The sequence below is a fragment of the Citrus sinensis genome, chromosome 2 (genome assembly GCF_022201045.2).
Source record: "Citrus sinensis cultivar Valencia sweet orange chromosome 2, DVS_A1.0, whole genome shotgun sequence".
Classification (NCBI taxonomy): Eukaryota; Viridiplantae; Streptophyta; class Magnoliopsida; order Sapindales; family Rutaceae; genus Citrus; species Citrus sinensis.
In genome coordinates, this window is record NC_068557.1 from 30480915 (window position 1) to 30493792 (window position 12878).

Genomic DNA, 12878 nt, shown 5'->3' on the forward strand with positions numbered 1-12878 from the left:
AAAAAAAAAAAATTCTCTCTCTCTCTTTTAACTCCCACATTTGTTCATGATAGAGTGAGTACTCAAAATTAGGGAAGGCAATGAGCCCTGTCCGCAACGAGTTTGTTATTACCAAATTCGCACCCGCACAAAATTTCAATTACCAAACCAACACCCGCTATAGGTTTTAATTTTTTAAGAAAATTCACCCGCTGCGGGTTTTGACAATTACCAAACTCGAAATAGTACTTGATAGATTTTTTACAGATTTTCACATTTAAAATCACAAATATTTAATATGTAAATTTATATTAATAAGCTAAACTTCCACTTAACATATTTTATTCTAAATTTAATCAATGTAAATAGAAAATTAAAATTTTAACATCAATCCAACATAAATTCTCAAATTTAAATATGAAACATATAAATTCATAAAAAATAATCACAAATGCTGTGAAAAATGCATGGGTGTGCAGCTGCAGCTTACGGATGAAAGGGAAATGGGTGTGTGCGACCGCTGCTCATAGGTGAATGGGAAATAGATGGGAAATAGTTTGAAAGGCCAGGTTTTGCAGTTGCTACTCATAAGTCAAACAAAAATAGTTTGGGTTTCCTTTAGGTTATGTTATGAGTTGTAACTTACACATATCACACATGACATGTTTACACTTTACATTTATTTTATTTATATATTTTTAGATTTAATTATTTTTTTAATTAAAATTACATTAAAAATATTTTTAAAAAAAATTATGAGTTTGGTAAATATCCATACGGGTATCCATCATTTATTTAGCTAATATCAAACTCAACTGTAATATAGTGCGAGTTTCAACTTCTAATATTAAATCCGTCTGTAACCCATAAAATCACCCACAGCAGACGAGTTTTGGCAGATTTGTAGGTTTGTGGGTACCATTACTGTCCCTACTCAAAATCCTATAATAAATTGAATTAGAAAAAGAAAAAAAAAAAAAAGAAACAAGTGTTGCGAGACAGATGTCGTTTATTTGACAGACTGCAAACTTTGAAGAAGATATAAATCGAAGTAGTTGGATTCGTAAACTAGAGCTTCATACGCAATGGCCGACCAGCAAAAGCCCAAAACCTCAGAGAGCCTTTCGTCATCTGCGTCTAATTCTAAATTAAACCCAGAATCCGGCCATACAAGCACCAAATTCTCTAACCACAAGGTCCGGTACCCGAACCCACCGGACGCAGCAAACCCGGACCCGGCAACACTCAGAGAGCAATGGAGGTTCGCAATCAAGCAGTATAGTAGATGGTACTCTCACGCGTGGGGTACTGCCATTTTCGCGGGTCTGTCGTTTTTTGCACTTGGGTGGATTGTGAAGGGGTCTAATCCTTTGCCCTCTTTCAAGGGTGATTCAAATGATGCCGCTTCTCATGATAGTGATGGACATAAGGCAAAATGAAGCTTGCTCGGCGTAAGTTCGATTTTGTGTTTCTGATTTACCATTCCAATTATTTAATTGCTGATTTTATTTGGTTTCCGAATTATTATTTGGGTTCTGGTCTTTGCTGTTACTCTAGTTGATTTCTGGTTGCTCTTGTTTGATTCTGTTATATTTGTGCTATCACAAAATCTTGTGAAATATTTAGTTGGCAATCTGCCCTTTAGACTGTTTGAAAGAAATAGAAGTGGTATGTGTCAATTCCAAGTCCAATTGACTACTTCTCGCCTCTTTCCTCCTTACAAGTGTAATTTGCTTCGCTAGGTTAAGCTCATTTTGAACAGCCAAGTGTCAATGAAAAGGTTTTTCATTTTTGTGAAGATGACATTAACACGATGCCCTTTAGATATGGTTTACTCCATTTGTATTCCTTACCTGAAGCTGAAGGTTTTGAGTCTCATTTGGGAATTACAATTGCACAACTTTTATAGTAGGTCGGATTTCTGGTGTTGTTCTATGCCCCTTTGATGTCTACCACACAACTCCAAGTACATAAAAGGTTTAGTGATGCTTGGTTGGCATAACGAAATGATTTTAAGAACTTCAAGGCCCGTATGGGGCTGCTGTGCTGCCTATTCAAGCTTTGTAGAATAGATCTTTAATAGGTGTTCGGGCTGGCAGGGCAGCGGTCCCAAGCGGTGCTTTAGAGGAGTTTTTCTCTCAGTTGTCTATTATGGCCAACCAACTTTTGGTGATGGACCTCTGAACTTCATGTAATTGAGATCTAATCTATCCCGTCAGATTTAATTTTGTTTGTGAAGTTTAGTGCGTGGTTGGATAATTTGGATGATCTCTGAGATTTATTCTTTTCATCTGCTGCTTCTATTGTTAGCCCCAAAGATGGAGTATTCAGTCAAAGCTGCAAGTGGTATAGCCTGAAAAGGCTATCACTTCATCTCTCAGCTGATGTTGATTACTATTTTTCCCAGCATTAAATGAAAATCATTTTGAAACCACCTTGATGTAGTGGAGCTGCTATTGATGTAGATCCAGAACATCGAGCCAAAAAGGGAAAAAAGGGACTTGGAGGGTTGTAATTGTGTTTTACTTGGGTTGACTGTTGTTTTTTGGTTCATTTTTCTTTCCACTTTGTAAATTGACAGCCTTTGATGCTTCACTTCATTTCTGCCAGTGTCTGGAATTTTGTTTAAATGATTTATATTGAGCAAATGGCTTTTGCTTCCATTTTGATGCCTGTTCTTGTGTTCGCTTCTCATTTGGGTTATTCAGGATGGAATTATGGTTTGAACCCCAAAGGATTGAGTAGAGCTGGCAAAATTTGACACGACCCGATTACCCGACACGAACACGACATAAATAAATGGGTATGGGTCGTCAAATTTAACACGATTATTAAATGGGTCGGGTCCGGGTCAACACGATTTTTTTCCGTGTCGGGTTTGGGTTAAAAGTTTTGACCCATTTACCCGATCAATGACCCGATTATATTTTCTATTTTAAAATAATTTACATATTCTTATAATTAAAACTCAAATATTAGAGATGATTTTCTTTTTTTTATTCTTTAAAAGGGTGAATATAAACACAATGTTTTATTTATAAAATTTTACATACATTTAGAGCTTCAATAGTGTAAATGTGTAAAAATTAATAGACATGTATATTTTATAATATTGATATATAATATTTTATATATAATTAAAACCTCAATAGTGTAAATATGTAATATATTGGTAGATATGTATATTTTATAATATCGATAAATTATGTATGTATGTATGTATGTATGTATGTATGTATTTATGTACATATGTATGTATGATAGTGTGTAAATATTTGATGTAATTTTTATTTAATATATAGATATTAAACGGGTTATTGGGTAACCCGATTATTTTTCCGTGTCGGGTTTGGGTCTCAATATTTTGACACGATTATTAAATGGGTCGGGTTTGGGTCGACCTAAATTTGACACGACACGAAGCTGACACGACACGAACACGACCCGATGACCCGTTTTGCCAGCTCTAGTGATGACTGCTTATAGAGTCTGATGACCGACACTTCAACAGGTTTTGGTGTACAGTGTATATCATAGTTTACCATTAAGTAATAAAGTTTTGTGAGTGAACAACGCTGGAAATATCATAGATGGAGTCAGAGGTTGGTTCTTAGCCTTCGAGCAGTTGTACCACTAATGAAATATGAGTTTTCTATCTTATTTCTTTGTTTATCAAAGTTTGCTAATTATGCAGTTACTTCACTTTCTTAAAAAGAAAAAAAAAATGAAATTTTGAAACGCACACTCAAATTGATAGATACATACAAACTCTCATTAGGAGGGTAATTCATCCATGACAGATTGAAGCTTGAAACGTCAAACTCTAGTGATAAATCGCAAAAGCAATTTTGCCTTCAATGCAGAAAGACTTAGAGAACGGCAATGCTTTAGTGTTGGACATGGATGCATAAATCATTGGAAGCATAGGTGAAATAAAATGATAGCATTTATGGTCACGAGCATCAGGATTTTTTCCCTCCCGGATGCTAAGGCACTCTTCTATTAGAATGTGAAACAGATGTAACAGACCGGAAAAACAGTATACAGTATACATAGTAGTGGAAAGTTATCTCTCCTCGTAGCATTAAAGTCAATCTTCATAATTTACAACCCATGACAACAGTGTTGAGCTAAATCTACAGCAGTTGGGTGATTGATGTAAATGCACAAGATAGCATCTAGTTCAAACAGCATCAAAGAAAATAAAATAAACCAGCTAAATATGTCGCAGATCCTAGATCATGGGCTGAAAACAGATTTCTTCTCTTCACTACCTAAAGTCACAAGTTCAAACAGTTCAAATTTGGTTAATACTTAGTCATGTACCAGGCAAACCTCTTATGGGATATGAACAGGGCGTGCAGAATGTCAAAGACAATATTCTTTCGGCCTTGCCTCATTATTTAGTTTGAACAACATCCGACTTTCTTTACCGCTGATACGTCATCTTTAGTTCCAACATTGATTGTCTGTCCCTTGGGCAAAGCTGCTGGGTCATCTCCAATTTCGAGAGCCTTCCTGCTTACAACACGATAGATCTGGGTCAGCACCTCTGTGAATGCATTCTCCACATTCATGGACTCAAGGGCAGATGTTTCCATAAAAAAAGTGTTTTCTCGTTCTGCAAAAGCTGTGGCATCTTCAGTGGAAACTGCTCTCAGGTGGCGTAGATCTGCTTTGTTACCAACAAGCATGATCACAATGTTTGAATCTGTGTGATCTCGGAGCTCCTTCAGCCATCGCTCTACATTTTCAAATGTAACATGACGCGTGACATCATAGACCAGCAAAGCACCAACAGCCCCTCGATAGTATGCACTTGTGATTGCACGATACCTATTGCCCAAAAATATAAATAACCAAAAAAATTTAAAAAAAAACAGAGAATATTTTCAGAGCATCGTGATCCAAGTCCCAAGAGGCAATTTCAAGCAATAGATCAAGATATTTCGAAAAGGCTGCTATTCCCAAACTAGGAAACTTTATTTTAAAATTTAAATTTATGGTAATCACATCATCCTAACTAATACAGTAAAGTTGTACCAAGGAAAGAAAGAAACAGAACTTAAAAGAGATTAACAAAGAAAATAGCGGCTGTATGAAGAGGCCTCCAACACCTATTTACTTAAGACATCAAGGTAAAGAAGAAGAAAAAATAAAAGGAAAAGGGGGCTAATAGCTGCATGTAAATGGGGATCATGAAGAATCTATTAACTTTCTTTAAAGTAACTGATTCATTCGCATACTCAGTTACAAATAGAACACTATTGTCCTCATTCGATATCGAGATTGAGCAGTTATAACTTAAAAAGTTACAATACTAAAATATTTGATAAACACTAACTACTGTAAATTAAAAATTAAGTTGATTTAATTTACCACTTGTACAATAAAAAAACTATAATATATTTACTATTTTTGTCCAAATTATTCTTTAAAATTCATACTTATTACATAATATTAACTTTTATTTTATAAGTAAAATTTTTGTTTTCAATATCTGCAAGTTTTAAGCTATAACACCTCAATATCAAAACAGAGCCTAAATAGAAACCGAGAGAGGCCCAAAATATCACAACCACAAGATTCCCTGCGACTAATGGAATTCAATAACCGCTACTGGCATGCAAAAGCACCGCCCCCTCTTATTCTTTTCATTTCTGTTTCTGTAACAATGTCATAAGGAGAAACAGAGCTGACGGCATAAAAGAATGGGTTATATAATAAATGATGAGCATAAAGATAAAGAGGAATTATGAGGAGCAAATGCTGTACTTTTTTTCATCGAGAATTAAACTCTTTGTACAGAACAAATACCAAAAGAAAACAAACTTCATTAAGCAATTTCCTACGAAATGAGTGCAAAAATTTTTGCCTTTCAGCAAACTTTTGTACACAAATTTTGACAAAAATAAGTCTATAAATGAATCCAATAAGAAGGCAATACAAAAATCAAGAAACAGAAAAATCCCAGATCCAAAACGAACGACGAACAAATTAAATAAAATAAATCCACAAAAGAAAACCTTTCTTGGCCGGCGGTATCCCAAATCTGAGCCTTGACGATCTTATCATCACAACGGATACTCCGAGTAGCAAACTCGACGCCAATGGTGGACTTTGATTCGAGGCTAAACTCGTTGCGTGTGAACCTGGACAAAAGGTTCGATTTTCCGACGCCGGAGTCGCCGATCAAAACCACCTTGAACAAATAATCATAGTCATCGTCCGCTCTGTACGCACCCATTTCTCTTTTTGTTCTCTTATGTATTTGTATATTCCTTAATTAATTTTTTTGGGATTAGCAGATCATCTGACGCGAAAGAGATTTTAATAAATGCTTCTACAAAAAACGTAAAACACGAGCGGGTTTTGGGATTTAATAGTTTTTAGTGTCAAACGAGCACGTTTTTGTTTCGTTTGTTTTCTTTGTTTCTACTTTGTAAATTGAAACGAGGGGTTTTTTTCGGCTTAACGAATACCTACAACGTTTGTTTGTCATCAACATTTGTTATTTGCTAACTTTCTTTTTGTTATTTTGGTTATAATTTCTTTTCTTTATTTTGACAAAATAAAATAAATTTGTATTTTGTGGGTGGATCCGTGGCTCTGATTGCGTAAAATTTTCCAAGGATTTTTTAGATTTTGTGGGGCATCTATTTTGGTCTGCTCCAATGTGATGGAGAAAATTTAATTACCATATATTAGAAAAATTACCACAATTGCATTTTCAATTCATATGATATTTTCACTCACAATTCTTTCGTTGAGTTGACCAACACCTTTTCTTCTTAACTTTAAGACGGAGGATTCTAATTTTCTTATATTGTTATAAGAATTAATTTAGATAGTAATCTCCGCATATTATTGTTGATAAATGGAGGATTATAGTTTTCTTATATTATATGTATGTATATTGTGGGCTTCTACAATAATTTTTCATTGTAAATTTCGGTTGAGTTAATAAATAAATTCATAAGACATTTTCAATTTTTAACCAATGAAATATCAAGTCACCATAGAATTATGAGGATGCAACATGTTAAGTAATTAAAATTGATCTTTTTTTGATAAAATTAAAAACAAATAAAGTATATAAAATTATTTTTTTAATCTTTTTTTAACTTGCGTAAATTATAAATTCATCATCGAGAAAATGCAGGACGGGCCAAATTAACGTCGTTTAACAGGCCAGTCCATGTAAATTTTAACAAGCCCAACATTAAATGGGCCAACTGCTTATAATCCAAATATTGTTTCAACCATGCTTGCGTGAACTTGGATTTTAAGGTTTCTACTGGCGGTACTCATAAGGTTTCTTGAAAAAAAAAAAAAAAAAAAAATCTCTAAGCTGGAAAGAAAAATTTTTAGGGTTATATATCCCTTGTTTATATTTCATTCTGTGAAATAAGAAATATTCGATTTTATTTATTATAATCAAGCTTGATCTCGTCCCTATGTTTTGGCAACTACATAAAGGAGGTATTCATCAAACATACTCATACAAGTCCAGAGAAAGTCTTCAATTTTTTATAACTATATGTATAGCCTTTTATAAATGTCGCAAGTTAAAATTTTAGTAAAAAAGAATTATCAAGATCACCCAAATGTTTTTTTCTTAGAAGATGAATATACGCAATTTGTTAAAATTAGTAACTATATATTTCACATTTTCAGTATTTACTAATAAATAAATACCATGTTGTTTGAGGTAAAATTCTTTGGGGTAACTTTTGAGACATTGAGAGAAGTTAAATGAAATAAATGTTTACAATAAAAAGTTATTGAATGCCAGCTTAATGTTTGAGTGATATAGTCTTAAAGTGCTTCCAAGCACATGCAGCGGTATTCAAAATTTCAAATAATGGATGAAGTGACTGGTGATGAAGCCCAGATGAAGAGGGAGTAAAACAATCACATCACATTGGCTGTTGGAATTATCAAATCCCCTCAAGAGATGAAAATGCACCAGTATGCACATGCTACGCAAACTCAGAACGCTAGATCAAAAAGCCACTGGTTTAATTTATCAATCAAGTATATGTGTGTGTGTATACATGCACTTTGGTTTTCCCATTTATGAATTATTCAACATCGATTCTTCTCGAACCATTTATTCAACAATTGCCATGATTAGCATACGTGATGGTTCATGCAAAAGACAGTGCTTTTTTTAAGAGTGATTGACGTACGTAGAGAGGGGAATTTTTGCAGGCATGTATCATGTTTCTGAATCGCTTTGTCAAATCCAACTCCACAGTATAATACTGTTCTCATTATTTTGCACGTCAAAAATCTGCATCACTGAACCAAATTGGACCGAGGCAGCAAATTAAATCCTCTTTTTACTTTTTTTTTTTTTGTTAATACTGATTAATCATCATATTACTGTATTACACAGATATTTACAACAACTGATATTGTAGCAGAGATATTACACTGATATTTACAATCAGATATACATGATTGAGACTTATATTATTACATTAAATTCTATGAAGTACATACCCAGACAAATAACCCCTCACAAAAGAGGATGTCCATACTCTACTTACATTTCATAAAAGAGAAAAATTTTTAAATATAAAAAATATTTAACCCCATAATATTTTTGTAGGGGCTAAAACCACTGCTCTCACAAACAGCAGCCCACTACTTCGGTCAAGGCCGACGTGGCCTCTTTTTACTTTTAAAGTCGCTATAAATGATTTTTTTTGTGCGCTCCCATCATTAATTCGCAGGTCAAAATCAAGTTTTTTTATTAATTGTTTTCCGAAAGCAGATCAACATCAAGTTTAACCATTGCTTTTTGTTTGCGAAATACATTTCTAACACTCTACTTCTGGTCTGATTTCGGATTCGTAACACGTGTAATGAATGGGTTTTTAAACTTTTAGGAAACCCCAAGTTACATTTGTAGATGAACAAAAATTAATATATAAAACCTTGTATCATTGTGGATGTACCCTAAATGAAACCCTAGTTTCGGGTTCAATTTTACATGTGTTATTTTGATTTATCATATCGGAAAAAGCTAATCAATTTGCACATTCGAGAGACTTCAAAACGGTCAATTTTACCCTTAGCCATAGGTAAAGAGTAGCCCCTCGATTTCTTGAGGGCATGAGGTGGCTGCTTCAAGTGAAAGTTGAGAAGAAAATAAACGTTTAAAATCAACTAGTTTCTTCAAATACAAGCAAGCAATATTGAACCTGGCAGAATTTAAGAGAATGATATTACCTCAGTTGCATGTGAGTTCACACACTAACCGGCCGGAAACAGTAATTACTAATTACTGATTACTTCAATCATACACATGTATTCCAATTAAATCACTTCTTATATCATTGTGGATTATCAATTATCGAACCTTTATCGTTATCGCGCATATGGTAAAGCAAGAGTACAATGAAGGATATGTAATATATATGGCTTTAACAAGAAAGAAAGTACATTCGTCCACGAGTTTTCAAAAGAACCCATAACATAGAGTAGTACTGATCATTAGCTGAAAGTCTAAAAAGTCTAATGCAAACCCTAAGAGAAAGAAAGTAGAGAATGAAAGCAAGACAAGCACAAGACCCCTAGTCTTCTCAGCTTCCAAACTTTCAAAGCTTCCATGCAACTAAATCTGCAACCCAAGAAAAGTTAAGCATTAACAATCTACTAAATTAGTAACCAAAACCTTTACAGTTCATATACAACAAGTAATTAAGAGCATTATTAATGTGCACATTCAAAGTCAACAATTGGCAACAAAACTACAATTTCGATGACAACATCTAAATGATTCCATGTTAACCAATAAGTCGAAACTTTCAACCACGTATAGTTTTCAATATTAAATATGCATATATATAATAAATAGAGATTAACCAATAAGTTGAAGGGTTTAAATTGATACATTTACGAATGAAGAAGGGCTAAACGTGCGCACCAGATAGTAAAATGCGCCATGATTGAGAGACTGAAGGGTGACACCCCACTCATTGGTAAGAACAGGCTGACCAGAGGAGTTAATCAAGACAGCATCTTCACCAAAAGCCTCACGAACATTGAAGGGCCCGGCAACTACCTCAAAGGCTACATCATTGATAAACACCGTTGATCTTGCCGCACCACCGTGGCCCACGACTGGATCTGATTCCTCAACACCAGCCCCTACAAAACAATTTAACTTCTTCATTTTATGTGTGTGTGATATAATTAAGCAAAGACACAGACCCAAACTCACTCACTAGTCTATCAGAAGACCAGCCATGCATACGTCCATCTAGACAAATGATCGCAATTTGTGGGTCCAAAAAAGATAAGACATACCCTCATAATTACTCATATGTGGATGTGACAAACAAAAAATTTGATACATCAACATCAATCACATCCATGAATTGTCAGTGACCATACTTGTAGATCATGTATTATTATTAACAAGGACAAATATATAGTATACCCGTTGCCCTAACTTTGTATTTATTTGAATAAATACTACATATGTTATAACTTAAAAGGGTTTGGTTTTGTGAAGTAGTAGATTTAAAATTCATACCTTGAATTGGATTGATAGTAGATGGAACAGTAACAGTTGTTGTGGGAAGTGGAGGAGGAGCAATACTGAGAATACTAGGAACAGTAGTGGCAGCGTAATTACTAAGCTGCTGTGGTTGAATCTTCCATATTGTGTCTTCTTGTTCTTTCTTTGTAGCTCCATGGTTCATTATTTCACTGAGTAAAAGACTAGTGCATGGCCCAATTAGCTGCTGTTGATTAACCTGAACAACATTGGGGAGCTCCGAGAAGCCAAATCCTTGTCCTCCTTCTCCGGTCTGTTGAATCGGTAAGAAAAAGGGTTCGGTCAAGAACTCGTTATGAGTCTGAAAGCAGGTTTGGTTGACCGACCCTGTAGGAGAATTGGACACATCGATAACATTTGGAGAACTCAAAGAGAGTCTCTTGATAGATCCTGTAGTGGGTGAAGATTTCTCGGATGAGGAAGAAGAAGAGGAAGGAGCGGTTATGGTAGTGGCAACGGAAGTGATCATTTGATTGGTTTGCTGGGATTGTTGTTGCTTTGAGTTTTGGATGTGGCGGAGCTTGTGTTTGCTTCTTGATTTTCTGTTTTGGAACCAGTAAAAGACGTTGGCGTCACCAACTTGCCCATACTCTTGCAATTGAGCCCTGATTCTTCTTATCTCGTCCCTTGGAGGATTCACCATGCCAGAGTTGAAAATTGATTCCAGTATGCGAATTTGCTCAGGTTTTGGGTTCCACCTCGGCTTTGGCTCTGGGCTGCGTTCTTCACATCCGGGAACTGTTGCAAAATTAAGACCGCCGGATCATTGGGAGGGGAAAAAGAAAATTGACAAGAACAAGAGTGAGTGAGTGAGTGAGTGTGTGTTTATATTTATAAGGATAGTAATTAATTACAAAAAGAATAATTTGAAGAGCGTGATTAACTGTTAGTCGGTTCTGAAACTGCAAATGTACATATGATCACCTGTGGTGTAAGAGGGTCTGTGGTTACCATTAGACATGAGAGATGATGAGTTGACGTCACGCTGCTGCCATTGGTGGTGGTGAGTGTTGTAGGGCTTGGATTTGAACATGCTAGGCCAGTTTCTGTTTGATGAAGCCATGATGATGATGATGATGCAAGCCAAAAATCTAAGCTAGATATTCAAGTAACCAATAATTAACCAAAGAGAAAACAACAACAAAGGAACCCTTTTGCTTTGCTCTAGTTTTTGGTATTGTGTAATCCTCTATGCTGACATAACATCTCTTCTTATAGCCTCCTCACCTACCCCTGCGTTCATATTTTTTAAATAAACAAATTAAAAAATGAATTAAAAAATCATTTTACAAACTAAATATAAAACACAGAAAAAAGAAACCTACAACAGGAATCCTCTGTGGAAAGATAAACAAGGAAAGCAAAATAAATAAATAAAATAAAAACGGGAAGATGGAAAATACAGTCCCATCCCTATGCTTACAATTTAGCATTAAAACTGAAATACTTCAATTCTACTCAAAAGTACAAGCTCTGGCTAATTCCCCCGGACGAGAAGCAAAGAAAAGGATGAAAAGAATACGTGCTTGTGCTTAAATAGAATCTTCATCAGGGTTGACAGAGAAGAGCTCTTAATGCAAAAGATAAAAGACTAGTTTTTGTAACTCCAAAGTGGTGTTAGTGGAGAGGAGAGAGGGTGGGGTTCTGTAAGCTTTATAGAAATGGGCTGTTCTGATCAATTTCTCTCTCTCTCTCTCTCTCTCTCTCTCTCTCTCTCTCTCTCTATATATATATATATATATATATATATATATATATATATATATATATATATTACTTTTAGTTCCAGTTTTCTATGGAGAGGATTCTTCTCTTGCTCGGTTTGGTTTTGCCTTGCAGTGTATTAATGGCGAGCGAGGATGAATGAGGTTGATATAATTGTGGGATTATTCTAATGGGAAGAGGTTGTTGCAGAAATAAATATGGGGTGAGTCGTGAGTGAGTTAATTTTGTTTGAAAGTCAAGAAATACATGTCGCTAGGGTTTGATTGGAAATTGGTGGTGGGGGATAGTAATTGCGACTTCTGGATTATTTTGGGCAAAGTAATGTTTTGTGTTTCGAAGTGTCAAAAGAAGGAAAAAAATGAAAATTTTGTGTGTTTGAATTGACTCGAGGGCCTCTATTTATGACATCCATTTATTAATAATATTATTTTGCGAATATTATCATAGAAGCATATCTCTGGCTTCTTTCAAGTAGTTACTTAATTTTGGCCAGTAACATTTTTCTCTACGATTAATTGAATCTTGCATATATACTTGCACAATAAGTAATTATTAAAATACGCTTTCTTAAAGAAAAGTATGCCTGTTATAAAAATTTTAA

The 12878-nt window shown here is 34.8% G+C and overlaps 3 protein-coding genes across 8 annotated transcripts; 1 reads left to right on the forward strand and 2 right to left on the reverse strand.

The window, feature by feature from the left end:
* The first annotated feature begins 945 nt into the window (after positions 1-945).
* Positions 946-3681, forward strand: LOC102626648 (hypothetical protein). Of its 2 annotated transcripts, none has more exons than XM_025095325.2 (2): positions 946-1430; positions 2688-3681. In XM_025095325.2, exon 1 carries the CDS (start codon positions 1065-1067, stop codon positions 1416-1418), a length of 354 nt encoding a protein of 117 aa, XP_024951093.1. In that variant the 5' UTR covers positions 946-1064; the 3' UTR covers positions 1419-1430; positions 2688-3681. The 2 variants fall into 2 exon arrangements, with proteins under 2 accessions (XP_024951093.1, XP_006467701.1); XM_006467638.4 differs by lacking the exon at positions 2688-3681 and adding an exon at positions 2290-2642.
* Positions 3682-4032: 351 nt separating this feature from the next.
* On the reverse strand, positions 4033-6458 carry LOC102626353 (ras-related protein RABA1f). The gene is made up of 2 exons (XM_006467636.4): positions 6006-6458; positions 4033-4815 (listed from the first exon to the last, which is right to left on the reverse strand). Exons 1-2 carry the CDS (start codon positions 6224-6226, stop codon positions 4383-4385), a joined length of 654 nt encoding a protein of 217 aa, XP_006467699.1. The 5' UTR covers positions 6227-6458; the 3' UTR covers positions 4033-4382.
* Positions 6459-9383: 2925 nt separating this feature from the next.
* On the reverse strand, positions 9384-12266 carry LOC102622115 (WUSCHEL-related homeobox 9-like). 5 transcript variants are annotated; one of them, XM_052435116.1, is made up of 6 exons: positions 11976-12266; positions 11703-11785; positions 11504-11598; positions 10529-11290; positions 9917-10140; positions 9384-9610 (listed from the first exon to the last, which is right to left on the reverse strand). In XM_052435116.1, the coding sequence occupies exons 3-6, from the start codon at positions 11583-11585 to the stop codon at positions 9605-9607; spliced, it is 1074 nt and encodes a 357-aa protein (XP_052291076.1). In that variant the 5' UTR covers positions 11586-11598; positions 11703-11785; positions 11976-12266; the 3' UTR covers positions 9384-9604. The 5 variants fall into 5 exon arrangements, with proteins under 5 accessions (XP_052291076.1, XP_052291077.1, XP_052291075.1 ...); XM_052435117.1 differs by having other exon boundaries at positions 11437-11598; XM_052435115.1 differs by having other exon boundaries at positions 11477-11598; positions 11976-12264.
* Between the last annotated feature and the right edge of the window lie 612 nt (positions 12267-12878).

Excerpts from the sequence above, each read along its gene's own strand:
- LOC102626648 (XM_025095325.2), top strand. The coding sequence starts at position 1,065 with ATGGCCGACCAGCAAAAGCCCAAAACCTCAGAGAGCCTTTCGTCATCT.
- LOC102626353 (XM_006467636.4), bottom strand. The coding sequence starts at position 6,226 with ATGGGTGCGTACAGAGCGGACGATGACTATGATTATTTGTTCAAGGTG. Across the intron at positions 4,816-6,005 it reads GATACCGCCGGCCAAGAAAG|GTATCGTGCAATCACAAGTG; the intron begins GTTTTCTTTTGT and ends TTTGGGCAATAG.
- LOC102622115 (XM_052435113.1), bottom strand. The coding sequence starts at position 11,615 with ATGGCTTCATCAAACAGAAACTGGCCTAGCATGTTCAAATCCAAGCCC. Across the intron at positions 11,291-11,476 it reads CAGACCCTCTTACACCACAG|TTCCCGGATGTGAAGAACGC; the intron begins GTGATCATATGT and ends ATTTTGCAACAG. Across the intron at positions 10,141-10,528 it reads TACTATCAATCCAATTCAAG|GGGCTGGTGTTGAGGAATCA; the intron begins GTATGAATTTTA and ends ATTGTTTTGTAG.